Source organism: Carcharodon carcharias, chromosome 7, assembly GCF_017639515.1.
Source record: "Carcharodon carcharias isolate sCarCar2 chromosome 7, sCarCar2.pri, whole genome shotgun sequence".
NCBI lineage: Eukaryota > Metazoa > Chordata > Chondrichthyes > Lamniformes > Lamnidae > Carcharodon > Carcharodon carcharias.
In genome coordinates, this window is record NC_054473.1 from 47,125,679 (window position 1) to 47,150,731 (window position 25,053).

Genomic DNA, 25,053 nt, shown 5'->3' on the forward strand with positions numbered 1-25,053 from the left:
TTTCAATTCCAGATTTTTTTATTAATCAATTCATTTATTTCACGTGTTTAGTTTCAAAAACCTTCAATTTGCACTTTAAAAACATATTTTTGGTATTCTGGAATAGACATTAAATGGTTTATTCATTTTTGAAAAATGAACTTTTACTGGAATTTAAAAGTTCTCAATGGCAGTTCCACTAATGTCCATTCTGCATCTCCATGCGAGTCTCTGGAGAGTCTTCACCTTCCGACAATTTCTCATCACCTGCATTAGTAATAATAAAGAGTTAGGTTACAATAAATATAATTTTCTGCATAGATCTGAGCTTAGTTGTTTGTTTTACCATATTTACTATGGGGTTGATAACATCCTCATGCTGTTGCAGCAACAGCAGTACTCTTTGGTTTTGCATGTGACTACATTTCTATGAACTGACTTCTCATTATAAATGCAGGGTTAGCTCTTTTGTAAAATATTGCAGCATTTCCAAAGCACAGGACATGAAGTAAAGAGACACTTCATTTGGCAGTAGTAGCTTACCCTAAAGCTTACTGCCACTAAGGAGATTTGAGATGGCTGCAGTAAGGCCTAGATGTAGCTTTGGAGGTCTTGTTGTATCAATTTTTTAAAAGGACAGGTATTCCTCCAAGAGGAGTAGCTCAAAAGCATCCTGCATGGAGGTAGAAGTGTGAACACTCACCTGTAACCAAATCATAACCACTATTTGGTATGTAGATCTTTCTACAAAATAAAGGTTATGTTGATTGGTATTTGGTCTTGTTTCACTGAGTGAATACTTATTCTGCCATCAGAGAGATTAAAAAAGCAAAGTCCACAAATATGCAGTTCAGATCAAAAGAGAGTATTATTGTTACATCCTGGGTAATGCCATCATATAACTAGATATATGGTAGTGTGAGGCAACACCCATAAGATACTCGGACTACATATGGGATGAACTGACACCACTGCATCTGAGAAGGTACGTATGTCAGATCCAAATTTGTAACATACAATATGTTTTAGCAGAACATTCCATGTAGCTGCTACATCAATGCACTTGTCCTGAGACTCTCAAAATATGGCAAGGAATGCACACTGGCTACACACAACATCATGTTCATGTTGCATGGTCACAGATTTGCATCTGGGGACTGGTGGCCAGGTTCTCTTCTCTGCCACCTGTTCCATGAGAATTGCAGTTAGCAGATTACAATTATGCTGGATGAATCAGGAGCCAACCATTTTGGATACCTAATCTAATCTGAACTGCATGCATCCTCTACTCCTGCACTGCTTCTTCCCGAAGGGTAACATCCACAGATGGAGTGGAGCTTTAAGATGTGAATAGCTGCAATATGAAGCTTTAGGATACTATAAAATCAGAAATGAAATTTCTGGGTCAACAAAAAGGTACTTAATGTAACTAACAAGTAGATTCCCTTATGTGGAACAGAAGTCAAAAAGGCTGAAAACACCTAGCACCATTTGATATAAAATTGTTGAGCTTTGATGGTGTTATTCAGGGTGAAAGAGAAAGGGAAGGGTTTTTTTTATTCATTCATGGGATGTGGGTGTCACTGGCTAGGCCAGTATTTACCAATCAAGTGAGCTGCTTTGATTGATTCTTTCAGGCGCTGAGGCTGCATTATGAGACAAGGATATCATAAAATATTTTCTGGAGGTCTCAAGCAGTCAAGCGCTTTTCCCACCACATTACTTCATACTATGATGTAATGGGCACACAAAAAGTCTTAGAACCGTATAATACAGATCATCAGCGCACACTATGGACTAATCCTACTCAGGCATCACATTATAGCTCCTATATGCGTACATGTGAAAACAGTAAAAATTTATTTTGTTTAACAAGGATTACTTACTTTCCAGTGTTTGTTGTAGTTCATGAATGGTGCTGAGTAGAACATGGAACTGTTTTCTTCTTAGCTCAAGCTAGTAATAACAAAATGGTAGAAGTGTCAATTTGGATGATAATGGAAAAGATAAAATAGAAAAGATTTGGTCAGGGCTTAATATTACCTTATCTTCAACGCTTTCTTTAATGTGAGAAAGATGTTCCAGTTCCTTACCCAGTGCCTCCAGCTGCCTAGAAATTAATCATCAGGGGAGAAAATATTTTTCAAAGGCCAAACTTAATTTTTACATTATCTAACTAATTCTATCTAATTTTGTCATTTCTTCTCAACTTTCCTCTTCCAACTTTGCCTCGCCTCTCGTTGTATTTTTTGATCATCTTCTTAAATAAAGTGGATGAGATTGTTCATTAGACTGACATTGTCACAAATGCAAAACTGCTAACTGGTAGAACAGTTAGTATGCACCATTAGTCAATGCTAAAAAGGCTAATATGAGCAAATATTGCTTGCATATGCATGTCCACCTGCCTAATATATCAGAATGTTTGCCAAATTTATTTTTATTTAAAAACACAATTGAAATATGCAGAAAATTATTTCATTAACACTTACTGCAAGGTTTCATGTCTATCAGGATGCTGTTGGATGACTTTTGCTAATGCATCATACTCTGTAAAAATGGATATAGAGAAAATTTAAAAAAACACTGCATCACCAAACACAAATGAACTGGGGAAAAATTATTGACTGTTTAGTTCTCAATAAATTAACCAAAACATTTTTTAAAATGAGCTGAACTAACACTCAAAGCTGAAGTAAGAATCAGCACTAAGATGGAGGTGACAGGAAATCCTATGTAGAAGGCAAGAATATATCTGGAGGAGAGCAGAGGAAGTGGAACTCATGTTGGAAGGAACAGCAACAGGAAAGGGATTTATATGGAGAAGAGTGGATTGAGGAAAACAGCCAAGTCTGTGTTGAGACCAAGAGGGAGTGGTAAACTATAGATGTAGTGGCAAAATCTCAAACTTGAGGCTGCTGTATAGTGCAAGTGCAGGATTGAGAAAGTCCAGAATCTGCATGATAACTTCTGGAAGTTGTAGCCTGGTCACTTGGATGCTTCAAATTCAGCTTCACATAATTGCATGTGTTATGGTAGTAGTTGTGTCATGCAGTGGCTTGTGGCAGCTGTGGTGTGGTTATTTTGTTCAGAGCATCATGCCTCATGCCCTACCTGAGCAATAACTGTGCATAGGAGAGGAACATACTGGAGGTTGGGCATTTTCAAGAGGTCTGGTTTATGGCTACAGACTATGTATGGCAGAAGGGTGAGAAAGTAGTTAAAGCAAGCAGATGTGGTGGGTAAGTTTTTGATCTTTATCTGAATAATTTGTTTTGTGCTTATGTCGCTATAAATATTTGTTAGCATGTAATGAAGTGGATAGGGATGCAAGCTTTATTTCCATTTTTAGTAGAATGTGGAGAATAGATTTGTTTAACACGAATCGCACAAAAGTGGATTAAACAATTAGAAACAGGGAAACCTTATCTATTGCTTCTTGATACTGGAACTGGAGTTATACTTAAAGGAAAAGAGTAACTAAAGTGAACATTAGTCCTCTACAGTGTGAGAACAGGGAATTAATAATGGGAAATAAGGAAATGGCAGAAGCATTGAACAGAAATTGTGTGCCTGTCTTCACTATAGAAGACAGAACTAACATCCCAGAAATACTTGTCAATCAAGAGGTGAAAGGGAGGGAGGAACTGAAAACAATTACAAAATCACCAATGAAAGGGTACTGAGAAAACTATTAGAACTAAAGACTGACAAGTCTCCAGGACCTGATTGGTTTGCATCCTAGTGTCTTAAAAAAGGTGGCTGCTGAGATAGTAGATGCATTGGTTTTAATTTTGCAAAATGTCCTAAATTCTGGAAAAGTCCCATCAGATTGGAAAATAGCAAATGTAACTTCTCTATTCAAGGAATGAGGAAGGCTGAAAGAAGGAAACTGCAGACCAGTTAGTCTAACAACTGTCAGAGGGAAAATGCTAGACTCTATTATTGAGTTCTTTGCAGGGCACTTAGAAAATCTTAATACAATCAGGCAGAGTCAACATGGTTTATGAAGGGGAAATAGTGTTTGACTAATTTATTTGCATTCTTTGAGGAAGTAACAAGCAAGGTAGATAAAGGGGAACCTGTGGATGCGGTGTACTTGGATTTCCAAATGGCATTCGATAAGGTGCCACATCAAAGGTTACTACACAAAATAAGAGCCCATGGTGTAGGGGATAACATATTAGCATGGGTAGAGCATTGGTTAGCTAATAGGAAACAGAGAGTGGGAATAAATAGGTCTTCTCAGGCTGGCAAGCTATAACTAGTGGAGTGCCACCGGGATCAGTGCTGGGGCCTCAACTATTTACAATATACATAATTGGCTTTGAGGAAGAGATAGAATCTATGATTGCTAAATTTGCTGATGACACAAAGATAAGTAGAATAAGCTGTGATGAGGACACATAAGGAGTCTGCAAAGGGATATCAATAGGTTATGAGAGTGGGCAAAAATCTGGCAGATGGCATATAATGTAGGAAAATGTGAATGTTTCCACTTTAGCAGGAAGAATGGAGAAACAGTATATTATTTAAATGGAGAGAGATTGCAAAACTCTGCATTACAAAGACCACATCTGGAGTATCGTGTACAATTTTAGTCTCCTTATTTAAGAAAGGATATAATTGCATTAGAAACAGTTCAGAGAAAGTTCACTTAACTGATTCCAGGGCTGAGCGGTTATCTAATGAGGAAAGGTTGGGCCTGTTATCATTAGAGTTTAAAAGATAGACAAAGGTGATCTTATTGACAGGGTGGATGCTGAAAGGATGTTTCCCCTTGTGGAAGAGACAAGAACTAGGGGACACTGTGTAAAAATAAATGGTCCCCATGTAAAACGGAGATGAAGAGAATTTTTTTCTCTCAGAGGGTCATTAGTACGTGGAATTTTCTTCCCCAGAGAGCAGTGCAGGCAGGGTGATTGAATATTTTTAAAGCTGAGTTAAATACTTGATTAACAAGGGAGTCATAGGGGTTAGACAAGGAAAGTAAAGTTGATGCCATAATCAGATCATCCATGATCTAATCAAATGGCGAAGCAGGCTCAAGGAGCCGAATGGTCTATTCCTGTCCCTAATTTGTATGTTTGTATGTGCATATGCTTTCTGTTCCGCAAAGTTCAAGTTCAAATACTAAACAATACTAATTCATGAACTTTGAACATTAGTTCAGACACAGATGTTTTAGCCTACAAACGAATGTAGAAACATACCAAGCATTCAAACCTGAAAATACATATTTAGATGTTAAAAAAAGGAAAGGTCTTCTAATTCTCCAATGGAGACATTGCTTTGTTAGAAAAAAAACATTTTCTCGTATACATTTAAAAATTGTGCATTTAGCCCAAATGAGAATAGTTACCAACAATGTAGAAGTGCATTCTTCCCACCAAGTGGTAACATTTAAGAAACTTGCTGAGTGCAAAGACCTAAGTGCAAGGTTGTCCACACAAGTTAAGAATTGAAATTATTGGAGCCAGTCTAAAGACAAAGGTTCTCTTCCCGTTAATACTTGTTTATAATTATTTCCGCTTTTTTATTAAAAAGAACATTTGTTTATCTCAACTTAAGAAAATGGAAAAGCTACAAAATGTTACAAAAAAAAAGCCCTTAATGTCACAGGCCAACATCCTGTGCCTTTCAGTGTCTTACAAATCACTGTGATGAAAAATTATACAGCTCTTACTTCATGATGGCAATGTAGTTTTAGGAAAAAATTTGAGAAAAATTCCAGTCAGAGCGCTAGCATATATTGAAAACCATCCCAGTGATGAGTAAGTTAAATAGCCATAATTCACAAATGACTATTGGCACATCTCTCCATTAGAGAGAGACAATTGGTTATATAACTTGAGGGGCACCATTCTGCAAGCATGGAGCAAGGCAAGGAGACATGCCTCCATGAACTATAGTATGAGGATTGAACTCGCACCATTGGCATCATTTTGCATCACACACCAGCCATCTAACTAACTGAGCTGACTAACCCCCCAGATGATAACTAAAATAGATATATTATTGGAGACATTAATTTACCGGTTGCTTAAATAAGTCAAATTAGGTTTCTGACAGGAGATTCTGGAGTTTTTACCAGTTTGTTGGTTTCATACTTTTCAATTCTGTCCATTTTTCTATTTGTGCAGTAATAAAGACCTTTACAAAAAACCTATTAGCTGAAAGCAAGTTCTAATACAGCACATAACCTGCACATTAGTTATTAACTCGGAAATAGAAGTAAGATTGAAATTCAGTTATACTCCAATCCAAAGTGCTTTTCAACCAATGAAATAGTTTTGAAGTGGAATCACTCTTGTTATAAGGGGCACATTCAGTAACCAATGTGCACAAAGCATGTTCCCACAAACTGCAGTGAGATAAATGACTGGTTATAATCTGTCTTTTTAAGGTGTTGGTTGATTAACAAATGATGGCAAGGACATGACAGAGTGTTATCGGATCTTTTACATCCACCTCAGCAGGCAGGCAGGGCTTCAGTGTAACATTCTATCCAAAAAATGTATCTATGAGAAAAATGCATTGAAGTAACAGCCTCAAAAATATACTCAAGTCCTGCAGTGTGGTTTGAATCAACAATTTCAGACTCAGGGGAAGAGTGCAGCCACCGAATCTTCCCGACACCTGATGCTACAGCATTTTTATTTCATACAATCAGAGTGGTCTACCACTTAAGGAGTACATTTTCCATGGTGCTCCTGGCCCAGAACCTGACACAAGTAGAATGCATAAAGAATTCAGACAAGGGATCCTCATACTCTATTTCCAGCAGGCAAAATTTTATATCCATGTGTGTTAATACCTGGAAAATTGTGTGTGCTACAAATCATGTACGCTGACTTCAAAGCACAAATTTTTAAAGTCTGTTTCCATCACACGAAGTTCTGAGAGGAGATGCAGTCACAAAATGTACCCCTCCCCCCCACAAGATGTTAATGACTGCACATATTAAACATTCATGTTTCTGAGCTGTTACATATGCTAAGAAACACTAAGTCACTACACAGCTCAGACAGAAAAGATTACATGTAGTATACAAGAATGTTTGTTAGATCAACAGGAAAATTATAAAAATAGTAATTCTGATTTGTGATTAAAATATTAACTTTATTGTAAGTTATTTTAATGGGTCAATGGTGAGAAGTTTAGTCTCTATGCTTCAAACTGATCTTTCTCAGCATGAAGTAAATATACCCAAAGAACAAACTGTGGTCATAAATAAATCTCTCTCTCTTCACTTAGCATCCTCAGTTGTCTGAAGGTTGCTATTCATGACTCTCCACACATCTCTATCTACAGCAGTCTTGCCATATCACAATGCAGCAAGTAGAAGCGCAAGGCCCCAAGAACCACCTCAGCCAGCATATGGACTTAACCCATGCCACTGTTATTAAGCACCATGCTCTAACCAACTGAGCTAACCGGCCCTATCAGAAATAAATAGAATAATTAAACTAAACACAATGTGCATTAGGCACTGGAGGACATAATAATAAAAAACTAAACTATGTCAGTGGTACCATTAAAATTAAAACGTCCAAAGATGTTCAGTGTCAAAACTACTGAGATATCAAGATGGATCTTGCTAGAACAGGGCATTTCACTATTAACTTTTTTCTTCACCCTCCAGTTTGAAAAATATTCACGGTCTAACTTGCTGGAATTGCAAACTGAGAACAAGCTCAGGGCAAGGAGCGTCTGGGACATCTTGAATGGCAGGACCAACAGTGTCTCCTTAGCAATGAGAGTTAAGCATTAACACAAGAATGAGAGAAATAAGGTGAATTAAAAGTCAAATCAGAAACAGAAAGAGAGGAAAAGATTGGATTAACAGAGAAAAGGAGAGACAGAAAGGAAAAGTAAGAAATAAATTTACAATTTGACATTTATAAAATCTCTAAGAACAATGTACCCTGAAGGAATGAAATTAAAGTTTAAACTGTTCCCTTTCAGAGCCATAGAGGTTGATCAGCGTTTCATTAACAATTACCACATCATTAAAAAAAAGTATTTATCCTCTTAATTACCAGACTTAGCTTTTTTGTGGTGAGTTTAATGGGCAATTCATGTTCAAATCCACAAGCTCTTTAAAAATAATAGGCTAAGGTGAGATGTCATTTTTGCGAAGCAAAAGGCGGTGTGACATAAATTGATCAGCAATCCTGGAGATTCACAACTCACAGCATATCTCTTAACCTCCTGAATTTGCTGGCCAGTTTGCACATTAAAAACAGCGTACACTGTTAACATGTTTTTTTTTAGCAAGACCATTGTGACAAACATCTACTGTATAAGTTTTCAGGTACCTATGCTGATTTATGGTATTCGACCATTTTGTTCAGTAAGGACACCTATTTAAATCATATGATAAGTGAATAAACTGTGCAAATATTACCTTGACGATTTTTCCGAATTCGTTTTGCTTGTAAAATCTGTTTTTTACATTCTGAGATCTTGTCATGTGCAGCTGCAATGTTACTTTCTGAAAATAACACGATTTGCTTAGCAAACACAAATAAAAAAATAAAACTCATCTTTATGAATTCTCTTGCACACAAGAGGGTATTCAGCAGAAATGTTTCCACTGTAGTCAAGGTTATGATAAAATGTAAATGGTTATTCTTCAATTGTAAAGTATTAGCTTGCCATGTATTTATTAGCAGGGTATTTCTTTAGAAATGTTTGGCACATGCTTTGAGCTTCCACTAACTATCCAAACGTGGAAGTGTGCAGGATCCAATATAAAAGGAAAATGTTTTGACTATATTAATAATGGACTGTACTGACCACGGTAATTATGGCTGAGCACCCTGAAAGCTCCAACTTAAATTTCCAGAAAAACCAAGCATACTGTAAAACATACATTTTCTCTCCCTTCCTTCACCTGCCATTCATAATGTTTTCAGCTCTCCTCTCCTATAGGTGATGGGTTGTGCTGGGTACATTTCCAAGGCTATTAGCAGTCCTTTGTGCAAGTGGTTATGCTTCCATCGTGAGCCGACAGCGAGTGTCAACAGGCTACAATGGTGTTAAGAGTTTACATTTTACCCCTAATATCTTGTGGTTACAGCTAGACAGCAGTTTCCAATTCACTCAGAGTCCTTGCAAGTTGCTGTTCACAACCTCTCTTTGCTTTCCAAAGTTCTTGAACACAGTGATACTTCCTGGATCTATGTCCATCTCTCCTATATTTCATATTCAAATGTCCCCAATCAGGTCCTTCTGCAGCACTGAAATGGCCCTAGCCAAAGTCACAAACTACTTTCTGTGACAATAAGAATGGTGCATTACCCTCCTGTGATGTCTCTATAGCCTCTGACACGGTCAATCATGCCATTTTCATCCAATACCTCTCCTCTGTTATTCAGATTGATGGGACTACCCTTAACTATCCAATTATAACCTGAACATGTCTATCAATGGTCTCTCTTCCCATTACCACATTGTCACCTCATGATCCACCTTTTACATGCTCTTCCTGATCTACCCTTGATGGCCTTATCCAAACGCGAGGTTAGCTTTCACAACTACACATGAATCCCATATCAATCTGACATCTAGCCTTGGATGAGCTGCAATTTCTTCAGCTAAACAGCGACAATACCAAAGTCATCACTTCCAACTCCTGCCACAAACTCAGTATCATTGCCACTGACTCCATCTGCTTCCCTGACTACTGTCTCAGGTTGAATCAAACATTTTGCAGCCTTGGCACCTAAACTCAACCCTCAGCTGAACTTCTAATCCTACATCCTCACTGTCGCAAAGGCCGCCTTGCTCCAACCCTATAGCATCCTCACCACTGGCCTTGCTTCAACCTATCTGCTGCTGAAACTCTCATTTGTTTCTTTGTCATTTCCAACTAGACTATTCTAATGTTCTCCACACCAGGCTCCCATTCTGCACGCTCTACAAACCTCAATTTACCCAATACTCTTGTGCCACTTTCCATTCTGCATCAAGTATCAACACCCATCATCCCTGTCCTTGCTGACCTACGTTGGCTCCTGCTCCCTCAATGCCTCAAATTTAAACTCTGCATCCTCACAGTTAAATCCCCATTATGTGACCTTTCCCATCACCGTAACCTTCTCCAGCATTACAACCTTAGTTCATTCTTTGAACCGTGATCCAGTTTTATTAAACATTTAACATTATTTAATAGAGCATCACAAATTCAATTGTCCTGAAAGGATCAACAAAATCTATGTGAATCTTTCCAATGTAAGTAAGTGATGCTCATATTACACAGAAAAAGTACTGCCACAGATTGAAGACACAACAAATATGTATTTCCAAGAGGTAACTTGATAAAAAGCTAATCAGCTCTATGAATTTACCACTATAAATAGACTAATTTCACTGTGCCATTATTAAGCTTTTTCTTACCTATGTCTTTTGATATTTTCTCATAGTTCAGCATTTCCCTCAGGTTCATATCATACACAAGCAATGTTTTTCCCATAGAAAATTCACACTGCCCCAATGTACCAAGCATGCGCTGGTGTTGGCTATACCTAGAAGATAGTAGGTGAAAAATGTATTACAACACAACAGTCTATTTTCATCATAACCAGCCACTGAACAATGTGCTGTGTCATGAGTCATGGATTGTAACTGTCACTGGAAATGCCAAAAGCACAATTTCATATTTCACTCCAATTAACATGTCCAAACTTTAAAATTAAATTGAAAACAAAGTTCCTTTGTTGCTTAATATGTTTATTTCCTGAATAACTGAACCAAAAGACTGAGACCAAAGGCCTGATCAGTACAGAATTAGTTGGTGGATCCAGTGGTGCCCACTTGAGCAAGGTATTAAAGGATACCCTGGAGACAAGGAGCCAGCACCATTTGGCAGAATGGTTTAAACTTGGTAAGAGAAAAACAAGTAAGAAAACAGGTTTACATCAAAATTCTAGCTAGGTTTTAAAAAGTTATATTTGATTACATTTCAATTTATTTTTCACATTTCCCCTCCAAAAAAGTCAACGTTGTTATTCTACAATTGTTTCCAAATAGTAAAAGTTTCATTCCTGACCTCACAACATGGACACTTCTGTTATGTAGTTGTTAACAACACAATCAAAATAGCTGTTACTGATGTTATGATTAACCTGTGAAGCCCACTCTTAATGATCAGTTCCAGCTGAAGTACTCAAGGGTTTAAAAACACCAAGCTTGAGTGTAATATATCTTAGTACTAAAAGAATTCAGGGTAGAAGCAAAATGAGATACAAAGTTTACTGCAGAGCCTATTTCAAATAAGGATGTTAACAGTGGACAAAATTAAACTCAGTTAATAAAAAAAGCCAGAATTATGATCCTCAGAACTATCAGCGGGTGAGCAAATATTGGAATCTGCAAGGAATGCAAGAGTGTTCAGCGAACAAAGTCAATAAATCTAAGCATAAACAGTAATCGTGTCTAATAAATTTAATAGAACTATTTGGTAATTGTAAGTCAGCGGATGAATGTCGTGAAAGGATACAAATGCAAATTTTGAAAATCATGAAGAAAAGTTAAATATAAAACAAAAAAATTACAATAGTCTAGCAGAAGCTTTGGCTGGGCCTCAGATGGAATACTGTGCCAGATTCTGTCACTGGCCGTATGAGAGGCCGAGACCTTGGACAAGGTTCAGGGGAGGGTCACTAGATTAAAGTTTAATAGTTTAAAGACCCTTGATTATCACAATAGGCTTTTAAACCTACAAAAATTAAGACTTGAAGAAGATTTGATTGAGGTCATTAAAAAGATTAGATGCAACCTCTGACCCTTCTGACTCTGAGCTTCCAGTAACTTGCCGTTTTAATTCTCTGGCGCACTCCCACCTCAGCTTCCAACATCAATCCAATGAAGCTTGGCAGAAGCTCAAGGAACAGCAACTCATCTTTTGATTAGGCACTTTACAACCATCTGGATACAACACAGTTAGCAACTTCAGATCATAACCACTGCTCCCATTTTTTCATACAGCAGTGGCTGGTAATGGATCTGTTATCATTACAGTTTCTTCAGATCAATCGTGGTTCCTTTACTTGCCCCATCACTACCCCTTTTCACCTTATATCATCATCCCTTTTGTCACTTAATCATTCCTTCCTTTCAGCCTATCACAGATTTTCCCTTGGGTTCTTTCCTCCCCTCTCCTTGCCTCTGTATAATAAAACCGATTACATCTCTAATTATTACTGATTCTGATGAATAGGACCCCAACATAAAATGTTAACTCTCTGTTTCTCTCTCCCACAGATGCTGCCTGACCTGCTGAGTACTTCCAACATTTTCTGTTTTTATTCCAGGGTAGTCTATTTAAGTTAAATATATTGGGGAGAATCAGGAGACATGTGCATCAATTAAATAAGTATTGAACATGTCAGGAGGTACTCATTTTCAAAGTCAGTGCTCTACGGAACAGATAGCAGATTCATTGCAAGCACTTAAGGGAGAGCGGGAGTGTGGGCAACATAACTGCATTTAGAAAGCAGATGGGTATCAGGGAACATTTCCCCCAGTAACTGCAGCATCTTAGAGTTCATTTGCTGGCCTTTAGGTGCCAGAGGAATTTCCCAGTCTTTTTCCTACACTGTTCTATAGTTTTTTTTATTGCTTTTTTTTCCCCCCAGGAAGTTTTGCAGTTGATATATATCAAGATGAACAGAATTTGCACCACAATAGCATAGGATTGCTCGATGCATTAACTGATCTTTTCCTCTCTTTGCTATTCGTATGTACATAATCAAGGCAAGGGAACAGGCAAAAGCAAAATACTGTGGATGCTGGAAATCTGAAACAAAAACAAGAATAAAAATAGCTGGAAAAAATCAGCAGGTCTGACAGCATCTGCGGAGAGGAATACAGTTGACGTTTCGACTCCGCTTGACTCTTCATCAGAGCTAAGGAAATAGAGAAATGAGGTGAAATATAAGCTGGTAGAGGGGCTGGGACAAGTAGAGCTGGATAGAGGGCCAGTAATAGGTGGAGGCAAAAAAGAGATTGCCAAAAGATGTCAGAGACAAAAGGACAAAGAGGTGCTGGCGGTGGTGATATTATCTAAGGAATGTGCTAATGGGGACATTAAGGATAGCAAGCAGGACAAGCAAGTGGCATATGGCCCTAGTGGGGGTGGAGTGGGGGGAAGGGATCGAAATGGGCTAAGAGGTGGAGGTAAAAGAATAGATCGAAATAAATTTTAAAAATAGGGAAAAGAAAAATGTTTTTTAAACATTATAAATTATTGCAAAAAGGGGGATCGGAAAGGGGGTGGGGATGGAGGAGAGAGTTCATGATCTGAAGTTGTTGAACTCAATATTAAGTCTGGAAGGCTGCAAAGTGCCTAGTCGGAAGATGAGGTGCTGTTCCTCCAGTTTGCGTTGAGCTTCACTGGAACAATGCAGCAGGCCAAGGACGGACATGTGGGCATGAGAGCAGGGTGGTGTGTTGAAATGGCAAGCAACAGGAAGGTCTTGGTCATGCTTGCAGACAGACTGAAGGTGTTCCACAAAGCGGTCACCTAGTCTGCATTTGGTCTCTCTAAAGTAGAGGAGACTGCATTGGGAGCAGCGAATGCAGTAGACTAAATTGAGGGAAGTGCAAGTGAAGTGCTGCTTCACTTGAAAGGAGTGTTTGGGCCCTTGGATGGTGACGAGGGGGGAAGTAAAGGGGCAGGTGTTGCACCATCTGCGGTTCCATGGGAAGGTGCCATGGGAGGGGGTTGAGGTGTAGGGGGTGATGGAGGAGTGGACCAGGGTGTCCTGGAGGGAACAATCCCTGCGGAAAGCCACCGGGGAGGGGGGTTAAGGGAAGATGTGTTTGGTGGTGGCATCATGCTGGAGTTGGCGGAAATGGTGGAGGATGATCCTTTGAACACAGAGGCTGGTGGGGTGATAAGTGAGGACAAGGGGGACCCTATCATGGTTCTGGGAGGGAGAGAAAGGTGTGAGGGCGGATGCGCGGGAGATCGGCCGGACACGGTTGAGGGCCCTGTCAACCACTGTGGGTGGAAAACCTCGGTTAAGGAAGAAGGAAGACATGTCAGAGGAACTGTTTTGGAAAGTGGCATCATCAGAACAGATGCGATGGAGGCGAAGGAACTGAGAGAATGGGATGGAGTCCTTACAAGAAGCGGGGTGTGAGGAGCTGTAGTCGAGGTAGCTGTGGGAGTCGGGAGGCTTGTAATGAATATTGGTGGACCATCTATCACCAGAAATTGAGACAGAGGGGTAAAGGAAAGGAAGGCAAGTGTCAGTGATGGACCACGTGAAAAGGAACAGACAAGGTCTTTGACCAAAATCAAAAGAGAGCTCAAAGAAACTCTGGAGACTAAGGAAACCTACTCTATACTCAAGAAGTGCTAATATATAAACAGTTTATTACCCAGTGAATAAATGCAGATTCAGTTTCATAATGTTCATAAAGACAGATACACTATTTAATGCAGGAATAACAATGCTGGAAATACTCAGCATCATTGGAGAGAGAAACAGAAAAAATAATTATTTATCTTCTACATTGCTTAATACATTATCCATCATTGTTTTGATGTTTAAATGTAAATCAGAACATGAAAGATAAGCCATTTTGAAAACTTGTGCTTTAAAATAGTGTCTATGAGAAAGGTCTATAACAATACTGCTCAAGCTCAAAGGAAATGTCATTAATAGTTTTTAATTATTTTTCACAACAATTACAGTTTACAAAATCTAATCTAGATTACTCACAGATATATCTGGTACATGAATCACAAAAACTTAGTAGGCATGTACTGCAAGTGATTAGGAAGACAAATGGAATGTTGGTATTTGTTGCATAGGGACCAAGTATAAAAGTAGGGAAGTTTGTTGCAATGTTACAGGGGGTTGGTGAAACCACAGCCGGAGTACTACGCACAGTTTTGATCTTCTTACTTAAGAAAGGATATAATTGTATTAGAAACAGTTCAGAGAAGGTCACTCGACTGATTCTTGTGATGAAGGGGTGACTTATGAGGAAAGGTTGTACAGGTTGGGCATGTGACCATTGAAGTTTAGAAGAACGAGTGGTGCTGTTATTAAAACATACAAGATCCTAAGGGGACTTGACAGGGTGGATGCCAAGAGGATGTTTCTCCTTGTGGGATATATTAGAACTATAGGACAGTTTAAAAATAAGAAGGTCTCCCCTTTAAGACAGAGATGAGGAGAATTTTTTTTATTCAGAGGAATTCTCTTCCCAGAGAGCAGTGGAGGCAGGGTCATTGAATATTTTTAAGTCTGAGTTAGATTGACTCTCTTGTTAATCAAGAATCTAAGGTTATAGGGGTTAGACAAGGAAAGTAGAGTTGATGCCACAATCAGATCAGCATGACCTTATCAAATGGTGGTGCAGGCTTGAGGGTCCATATGGCCTACTCCTGCTCCTAATTCATATGTTCACAAAACAGCAGAAACCCAACCACATCTCTTTACTTACAAGGGTAAACTTGAACTACAACTACAGTGGCTTCACAACAACACTAAAGTTAGAATGCAAATAAAGCCTAAATTCAGAATCAAAGCACAATGTGACACCCAAGAAAAGTAGAGTAGAATCTCTGAAAGGTAAACCCTGATCATAATTTTTACAATGTAAATTTAGCATCAGTGCAAAGTGGAAGCCATTAAATCACAGTAATTTCCCAAAGTTAAATGTGTGCAAGTAATCAAACCAGTCACTTACACAAGTTTATTTCAATTAAATAAATGACTGAAGGGCCTGTAGTTGCCAGCACAGATAACAGATAATCTATTCAGCCACAGAACACAGAAACTATTCTACTCATGTCTTATACTAAAAAAATTTGCTTGTAGATCAAGGCCAAGCCATCCTTGGAGTGCTATTTCTAACCTGTTGACAACCAATTAGATCAATAAAACAAGACAGTTTTCAGAGAAGTATAAAATTTGCTCTCTAGAAATGCTGGATGATTGACTGTATGTGCTTGTGGACAAATACTTTTAAGTATAGCATCAGAGATTATGAAAATAATTTTTATCAGTGCTCTAACTGACCTTATTCAATAGAATCATACAAAATGTATTTGGCATTTAAATTGAATGAGTATAGTTCATTATCTATAGTAAAGATGATTATTGTCTGTATTAAACATAAATTTCTACAAATTGAATTTAACATATTATTATATAACCATTCCATATGTGATCCTTTTACTAAGAGGTCATTGTTAGACATGTTCAAATCAATTAAAACTAATCACATACCCCTCCTCTTGTGATCCTGAATTACACCACTTAATGAAGCTTTTCAGGAGTAGGTTAATGCGCCGATCATCACCAGCACCATCTCCATCAATTAGAAGCCGCTTACGTATAACTTCATCTAAAATTGAATAATTTTAAGAAGTAATAAGACTCTCATTTTTCCAATCCCATTGGTTTCACTTAATATTAAGTTTAACACATTTCCCAGTTTAAAAAGATTTGACTCCATTCAATGCATTAGTAATCATTAGTTTTTTTATTAATATGTTCTCATCATTCCCAATACATCATTTATGAAATTAACTATTCAAGTACAGGAAGCTTGCTTTGTTATTTTTCAAGAATTTGACTGCATTTATTTGGCATGCTAGAATTAATATATGCTGCTAGGACGTTCAAAATCAAGAATTCAGTCAACTCAAGAAGTTATTTTATCACAAAAGGCAACTTTTAAATAAAACTCATTCTTATTCAGAGCGAACACATTCAGCATCTACCTCTCCCATCCACTTAAAGTACCTGAAGAAAATCTTCTACTTGGGTAGGCTTTTAAACAAGTAAATTAGTACATAGACAGAATTGATACAAACCTATGTGCAAGACTTAAAATCAGCCAATTTGCACAAATCAAGCTCCTTTGTCATATTAAAATGAGCAAATAATCTGTTTTGTGGTGTTGACCGAGATATAAATATTGGCCAGGACACCCAAGGATAATCCCATTACTCTTCTTTAAAGTAGTGCCAAGAGAAGGCAAACACAGCCCGGTTTCATGTATCAACTGAAAGTCAACATCTCCGACAGTGCGACATTCCCTCAGTATTGCACTGGAACGTCAGCTTTGATTTTTCAGCTGCAGTCTTAAAAATGAGTTTGAACCCACAATTTTCTGACTCAGATGAGAGTGCTACCAACTGAGCAATGGCTGATGCACCTGATAAAATTTATTCTTTCTTTTTAAATAAATCAAAGTGCAATTTTAGGAGCAGTAATCCTTGTGAATTTACAGCCAAACAACCACTTCAAAGTAAAAATTAACTTTTAAAAGTGTGGAGTCTCTTCCCTTCAGATTTTAATTATTGTTGGAGATCTTTAAAAAATTTAAATTTTCTGCCATCATATTATTCTCTCTTAATCCCTTTCTTTACCTCTATTTCGGTTCACTAGGGGAAGTGGTGGTGTAGTGGTATTGTCACTGGACTAGTAGTCCGGGGACCCCAGTTCAAATCCCACCATTGCAGATGGTGGAACTTGAATTCGATAAAAAAAATCTGGAATTAAAAGATTATTACCATTGCTGGTTCACTAATGCCCCTTTAGGGAAGGAAATCTTCCTTAACTGGCCTGCATGTGACTCCAGACCCACAGCAATGTGGTTGATTCTTAAATGCCCTCTGAATAGGGATGGGCAATAAATGCTTTGATGCCCAAATCCCATGAATGAATAAAAAAAGCATTGTACATGACAACTTTAAGTGGTGGTGCTTCATTAAGAATTTTTCAAACTGATTGGTTTAAGGAGCTACACTGTTCTTTGCCTTGTTCACTCAAACACCAGCTGCCATATAGAGGGTTCTGCACTGAAATGAATTTCTTATCACTACAAGTTCAAGTGCAAAAGCCCATAGAAAGCCTTTGAGCAAGTATAATGTAATGAATACCAGCACCATTCATTCACCACTGACCAGAAAATCTGGGCCAATATGTTTCTGCCTGAACAAACAAAGAAGCACTACTGGATCCAATTCTACGTTATGATGCAGATCAAGTAGGCAACCTAAAAATATGGACACATTTTGAAATCAGTGACCACACCATAACTAAGCTTAGTTTAAGGACAAAGCAGCAAATAATAAACTCCAGGACAAGAGGGGAGGCAGGGGCATGGTGTTATTGTCACTGGACTAGTAATCCAGAGACCCAGGGTAATGCTCCGGGGATCGGGGTTCAAATCCCACCATGGCAGGTGGTGGAATTTAAATTCAATCAATATATAAAAATCTGGAATTAAAAGTCTAATGATGAAACCTTTGCAGTTTAAAAAAAACCATCTGATTCACTCATGCCCCACAGGGAAGGAAATCTGATGTCTTTACCTGGTCTGGCTACATGCAACACCAGGTCCACAGCAATGTAGTTGACTTTTAAATGGCCGAGCAAGTCACTCTGTTGCATCAAACTGCTACAAAGTCAATAAGGAATGAAACCAGGTGGACCACCCAGCATTGACCTAGGCACTGGAAACGACAATGGCAAAGGCCTCCTTACTAACATCTGGGGCTTGTGCCAAAATTGGGAGAGCTGTCTCACAGATTGGTCAAGCCTGAAATAGTCATACTCATAGAATCATATTTTACAGATAATGTCCCAGACACCACCATCACCATGCTTCGGTATATACTGATCTACTGGCAGAGATGGTGGCAAATTGGTATACAGTCGGGAGGGAGTTGCCCTGGGAGTCCTCAACATCGACTCCGGACCACATAAATTCTCATGCCCCGTGGGCAAGAAAACCTCCAGTCTTTGTCCAATTTGATTCATTCCATGTGATATCAAGAAACGGCTGAAGGCACTGGATACTGCAAAGGCTTTGGGCCCTGACAAAATTCTGGCAAATGTACGGAAAACCTGTGCTCCAGAAATTGCCACACCCCTTGCCAAGCTGTTCCAGTACGGCTACAATACTGGCATCTACCCGGCTATGTGGAAAATTGCCCAAGTATGTCCTGTACACAAAAAGCAGGACAAATCCAACCCAGCCAATTACCACCCCATCAGACTACACAATAAAGTGATGGAAGGGGTCATCAACAGTGCCATCAAGCAGCACTTGCTTAGCAATAACCTGCTCACTGATGTTCCATTTGGGTTCTGCCAGGGCCACTCAGCTCCTGACCTCATTTCAGCCTTGCTTCAAATATGGACAAAAGAGCTGAACTCCTGAGGTGAGGCAAGAGTGACTGCCCTTGATGTCAAAGCAGCATTTGACACAGTGTAGCATCAAGGAGTCCCAGCAAAACTGCAGTCAATGGGAGTCAGGGGGCAGACTCTCTACTGATTGGAGTCATACCTAGCACAAAGGAAGATGGTTGTGGTTGTTGGAGGTCAATCATATCAGTTCCATGATATCACTGCAGGAGTTCCTCGGAGTAGTGTCCTAGGCCTAACCATCTTCAGCTGCTTCACCAATGACCTTCCTTCCATCATAAGCCTGAATATTCGCTGATGATAGCAATGTTCAGCATCATTCGCAACTCCTCAGACACTGAAGCAGTCCTTGTCCAAATGCAGCAAGACCTGGACAATATTCAGGCTTGGGCTGACAAGTGGCAAGTAACATTTGCGCCACACAAGTGTCAGGCAATGACCATCTCCAACAAGTGAGAAACTAAGCATTGCCCCTTGACATTCAATGGCATTACCATCAACATCTTGGAGATTACTATTGACCAGAAGCTGAACTGAACTAGCCATATAAATACTACGGTTACAAGAACAGGTCAGAGGCTAGGAAACCTGTGGGAAGTAACTCACCTCCTGACTCGCCAAAGCCTGTCCACTATCTACAAGGTACGTCAGGACTGAGATGGAATACTCTCCACTTGCTTAGATGAGTGCAGCTCCAACAACACTCAAGAAGTTTAACACCATCCAGGACAAAGCAGTTCACTTGATTGACACCCCATCCACAAACACTCACCCCTTCCATCACCAATGCACAGTGGCAGCAGTGTGCATCATCTACAAGATGCACAGCAGGAACTCACCAAGGCTCCTCAGACAGCATCTTTCAAACCTACGACCGCTACCATCTTGAACGACAAGGGCAGCAGACACATGGGAACATCACTACTTGGAAGTTCCCCTCCAATCTACACACCATCCTGACTTAGGGATGTATTGCCATTTCTTCACTGTCACTGGGTCAAAATCCTGGAACTTCCTCCCTATCAGCACTGTGGGTGTACCTACACCAAATGGACTGCAGCAGTTCAAGAAGGCCGTTCACCGTCAACTACTCAAGGACAATTAGGGATGGGCAATAAATGCTCGTCTGGCCTCTGACGTCCACATCCTATTAATGAATTTTAAAAAGCACTTGACAGGAGAAAGAAAATAGATTAAAAGCTTCTTTTAGAGTGTTCTATTCAGGTTAAATTGAAGGAAAAATTGACAAATGAAATAATAGATCAGCTATGGAAAATGCTTATAAAAGGCAATGAAAAGATTCCACAATCAGGGAAACCAGCAAATAAGAGCATTTCAAAAGCTGAAGTCACATGGGTGAATAGTCAAATTTGAAACTAAAAATATGTTTAACACATGTAGATCCAGTAATAATGTAAGCTAATGTATAAAAACATAGGAAAGCTACAAGACAGATTAGAAAGGCTAGGAGTGGATATGAGGTAAAGTTAGAAAAAGAAATAGGGCTCTAGTCATAAGAACTGTCAAAATAAGCATAGCACCTCCAAGAAGTGGAGGTGACATAATTTGTAACAGAGAAGGAAAGAATTGCAGACAAAATGGGCTGTAACTTCTGACTTCCAAAGTGACATATTTGGGAGAGGGGTATCCCAAAGATGCACTGGGGAATCTCCCCCATCCCCCACACCAGAAGTTCCCAGGTAAGGTTTACACGGCAATTGCCTGAGAAGTGCAAACTTCCCCAGGCAACTGCCCTGCACTGGGAATCATACGAAAATGCAATTTAAAATGCAAACTTCAAATGGTTCCGAATGTGTTACACCAATAGTTACCCAGAAAAGGTTAGAAGGATTAAAACAACTTCCAACTTCTGGGTAACTATTGCACAGACCCACACTGACCCCCACATGTGGTTCCCCCACCACACCCAAAAACCCCCACAGACCTACCCCCAAACCAAACTACCTCCACAACTCTAAGGCCCGATCCCTCCCCCACTTCACCCAGAGGTGCCCAACCTCCCAAGGCCCAACCAGACACCTCCACCCTAATGAGGCCCAACCCAAAATCCACAAATGCTACCCCCCCCCACCCCATAAATCCTACCCACTTACCTTCTCCCTGGCCTCCGAAGGACCTTTAAACTTGGCTGGGTCTTTAATTTACCTGGATTACAGCAGCTCGTGCCATAAAAAAGGGGACGTGGCCTCTTTACATCCAACTGAGCTGCCCTCAACACTAGGCCCTGGGAATGCACTGCACTGCTCGAATCTCTGCTCAGCCTGAGTTGAAGAGTTGGGTGAGGTAGGATCCCAAAAAATTTCAGGTAAGAAAGTAGGAGCAGACTGGCAATCTCACTAAATAAGTATAAAAACAAAAAAACTGCGGATGCTGGAAATCCAAAACAAAAACAGAATTACCTGGAAAAACTCAGCAGGTCTGGCAGCATCGGCGAAGAAAAAAGAGTTGACGTTTCGAGTCCTCATGACCCTTCGACAGAACTTGAGTTCGAGTCCAAGAAAGAGTTGAAATATAAGCTGGTTTAAGGTGTGTGTGTGGGGGGCGGAGAGAGAGAGAGAGAGAGAAGTGGAGGGGGGGTGTGGTTGTAGGGACAAACAAGCAGTGATAGAAGCAGATCATCAAAAGATGTCAACAACAATAGAACAAAAGAACACATAGGTGTTAAAGTTGGTGATATTATCTAAATGAATGTGCTAATTAAGAATGGATGGTAGGGGACTCAAGGTATAGCTCTAGTGGGGGTGGGGAGAGCATAAAATATTTTAACATATTTAAAAATAATGGAAATAGGTGGGAAAAGAAAAATCTATATAATTTATTGGAAAAAAAAGGAAGGGGGAAACAGAAAGGGGGTGGGGATGGGGGAGGGAGCTCACGACTTAAAGTTGTTGAATTCAATATTCAGTCCAGAAGGCTGTAAAGTCCCTAGTCGGAAGATGAGGTGTTGTTCCTCCAGTTTGCGTTGGGCTTCACTGGAGCAATGCAGCAAGCCAAGGACAGACATGTGGGCAAGAGAGCAGGGTGGAGTGTTAAAATGGCAAGCGACAGGGAGGTTTGGGTCATTCTTGCAGACAGACCGCAGGTGTTCTGCAAAGCGGTAGTCCAGTTTATGTTTGGTCTCTCCAACGTAGAGGAGACCACATTGGGAGCAACGAATGCAGTAGACTAAGTTGGGGGAAATGCAAGTGAAATGCTGCTTCACTTGAAAGGAGTGTTTGGGCCCTTGGACGGTGAGGAGAGAGGAAGTGAAGGGGCAGGTGTTGCATCTTTTGCGTGGGCATGGGGTGGTGCCATAGGAGGGGGTTGAGGAGTAGGGGGTGATGGAGGAGTGGACCAGGGTGTCCTGGACGGAGTGATCCCTACGGAATGCCGATAAGGGGGGTGAAGGGAAGATGTGTTTGGTGGTGGCATCATGCTGGAGTTGGCGGAAATGGCGGAGGATGATCCTTTGAATGCAGAGGCTGGTGGGGTGATAAGTGAGGACAAGGGGGACCCTATCATGTTTCTGGGAGGGAGGAGAAGGCGTGAGGGCGGATGCGCGGGAGATGGGCCCGACACAGTTGAGGGCCCTGTCAACGACCGTGGGTGGAAAACCTCGGTTAAGGAAGAAGGAGGACATGTCAGAGGAACTGTTTTTGAAGGTAGCATCATCGGAACAGAAGCGACGGAGGCGAAGGAACTGAGAGAATGGGATGGAGTCCTTACAGGAAGCAGGGTGTGAGGAGCTGTAGTTGAGATAGCTGTGGGAGTCGGTGGGTTTGTAATGGATACGGTGGACAGTCTATCACCAGAGATTGAGACAGAGAGGACAAGGAAGGGAAGGGAAGTGTCAGAGATGGACCACGTGAAAATGATGGAGGGGTGGAGATTGGAAGCAAAATTAATAAATTTTTCCAAGTCCCGACGAGAGCATGAAGCGGCAACGAAGTAATCATCAATGTACCGGAGAAAGAGTTGTGGAAGGGGGCCGGAGTAGGACTGCAACAAGGAATGTTCCACATACCCCATAAAGAGACAGGCATAGCTGGGGCCCATGCGGGTACCCATAGCCACACCTTTTATTTGGAGGAAGTGAGAGGAGTTGAAGGAGAAATTGTTCGGCGTGAGAACAAGTTCAGCCAGACGGAGGAGAGTAGTGGTGGATGGGGATTGTTCGGGCCTCTGTTCAAGGAAGAAGAAGCTAAGGGCCCTCAGACCATCCTGGTGGGGGATGGAGTTGTAGAGGGATTGGACATCCATGGTGAAGAGGAAGTGGTTGGGGCCAGGGAACTGGAAATTGTTGATGTGACGTAAGGTGTCAGAGGAATCACGGATGTAGGTGGGAAGGGACTGGACAAGGAGAGAGAGAAGGGAGTCAAGATAACGAGAAATGAGTTCTGTGGGGCAGGAGCAAGCTGAGACGATCGGTCTACCGGGGCAGTTCTGTTTGTGGATTTTGGGTAGGAGATAGAAGCGGGCCGTCTGAGGTTGGGCGACTATCAGGTTGGAAGCTATGGGAGGGAGATCGCAGAGGAGATGAGGTCAGTGACAGTCCTGGAAACAATGGCTTGATGTTCAGTGGTGGGGTCATGGTCCAGGGAAAGGTAGGAGGAAGTGTCTGCGAGTTGACGCTCAGCCTCCGCGAGGTAGAGGTCAGTGCGCCAGACAAGAACAGCACCACCCTTGTCAGCGGGATTGATGACAATGTCTTGGTTGGACCTGAGAGAATGGAGTGCAGTAAGTTGAGAGAGAGACAGGTTAGAATGGGTGAGAGGAGCAGAGAAAATGAGACGACTAATGTCGCACCGACAGTTCTCAGTGAAAAGATCAAGAGAAGGTAAGAATCCAGAGGGAGGGGTCCAGGTGGAGGGAGAATATTGGAGATGGGTAAAAGGATCCGTTGAACTGGGAGAGGACTCCTGCCCAAAGAAGTGAGCCTGGAGATGAAGACAGCGGAAGAAGAGTTCAGCATCATGCCGAGCCCGAAATTCATTGAGGTTCCTTCTGATTAAGTTCCTTCTGTACAGGGTGTCATAGCAGGTACAGGGCAGGAAGAGAGAGGGTAAGTTTTCTCGGGGCCTGAAGACAATCAAGTGTGACGAAGGGTAAGCTGGTGTCTAAAGAGAGGATGATGTGTGTATGATGTATGGATAAAGGAAAATTGCTGCATTAAGGTACAGCAAACAAATGAAGGGGTCTGGAAGTGAAGATCAGAATCTTGAAGTTAATTCATTTGGGTATGCCTAGTGATGAGAGCAGGACTTGAGAAAATGGGACAGAAACTGCAGCATTAGGAATCATTTGTAGAAGGTGGAAGCAAGTTAGGGAAAATACTGGAGAAGTCAAGCACCGAGCATGAGTGTTTAGCAACAATGGGGAGAAGGTAGATGGAAGAAAGCAGTCAGTCTGCATGTGGGGGAATGAAGCTCATCCCCAACTTGTCCCCAGTCACGCGAATGTCTTCTTCTCCGACAAGGTTCCTACTGAATGAACTCTCCTTGTCAGGCCAGTTTGCCTCTTTAAGGTCCCGTCGCATTAAAGAACCGGAGCCGATTAACCAGGACACAAGCCGAGGAGGCCCCCACACCCCAATGTCCGGGAACCAGGCCGCCAGAGGTCGAGACTTCCCCCGGCACAAACCAGAACTGGAGGCCGGGGCTGCAGCCGGCTCAGGGCCGGGACAGCGGCGACATCCGGGTAAAGGGTGGAAACCCAAAGTGAGAAACCCGGGCCGCGGCTGGGAGCGAGGGGTAAGAGAAAAAGAGAGATCCTACCGTCTGTAACCGACATGGCAGCTCCGGGCCGGGCCAGCATGACCGGCAAACCGAGTGGGAGGGGCTGGGTTAGTGATGGGAGAGGGGGGGGGAGGAGGAGGGGAGGAGGAGGG

At 40.9% G+C, this 25,053-nt stretch overlaps 1 protein-coding gene across 2 annotated transcripts; it reads right to left on the reverse strand.

Moving 5' to 3' along the window:
* Positions 1–25,053, reverse strand: thoc7 (THO complex 7). Of its 2 annotated transcripts, XM_041191958.1 has the most exons (8): positions 24,941–25,053; positions 16,236–16,353; positions 10,384–10,511; positions 8,390–8,476; positions 2,472–2,529; positions 2,023–2,089; positions 1,866–1,935; positions 1–246 (listed from the first exon to the last, which is right to left on the reverse strand). In XM_041191958.1, the coding sequence occupies exons 1-8, from the start codon at positions 24,978–24,980 to the stop codon at positions 179–181; spliced, it is 636 nt and encodes a 211-aa protein (XP_041047892.1). In that variant the 5' UTR covers positions 24,981–25,053; the 3' UTR covers positions 1–178. The 2 variants fall into 2 exon arrangements, with proteins under 2 accessions (XP_041047892.1, XP_041047893.1); XM_041191959.1 differs by lacking the exon at positions 8,390–8,476.

Coding starts and splice junctions, on each gene's coding strand:
- thoc7 (XM_041191958.1), bottom strand. CDS start 24,980: ATGCTGGCCCGGCCCGGAGCTGCCATGTCGGTTACAGACG. Junction 2,530..8,389: donor AATTCGGAAAAATCGTCAAG/GTAATATTTGCA, acceptor CCATTTTTACAG/AGTATGATGCATTAGCAAAA. Junction 1,936..2,022: donor AAGAAAGCGTTGAAGATAAG/GTAATATTAAGC, acceptor TGTTATTACTAG/CTTGAGCTAAGAAGAAAACA.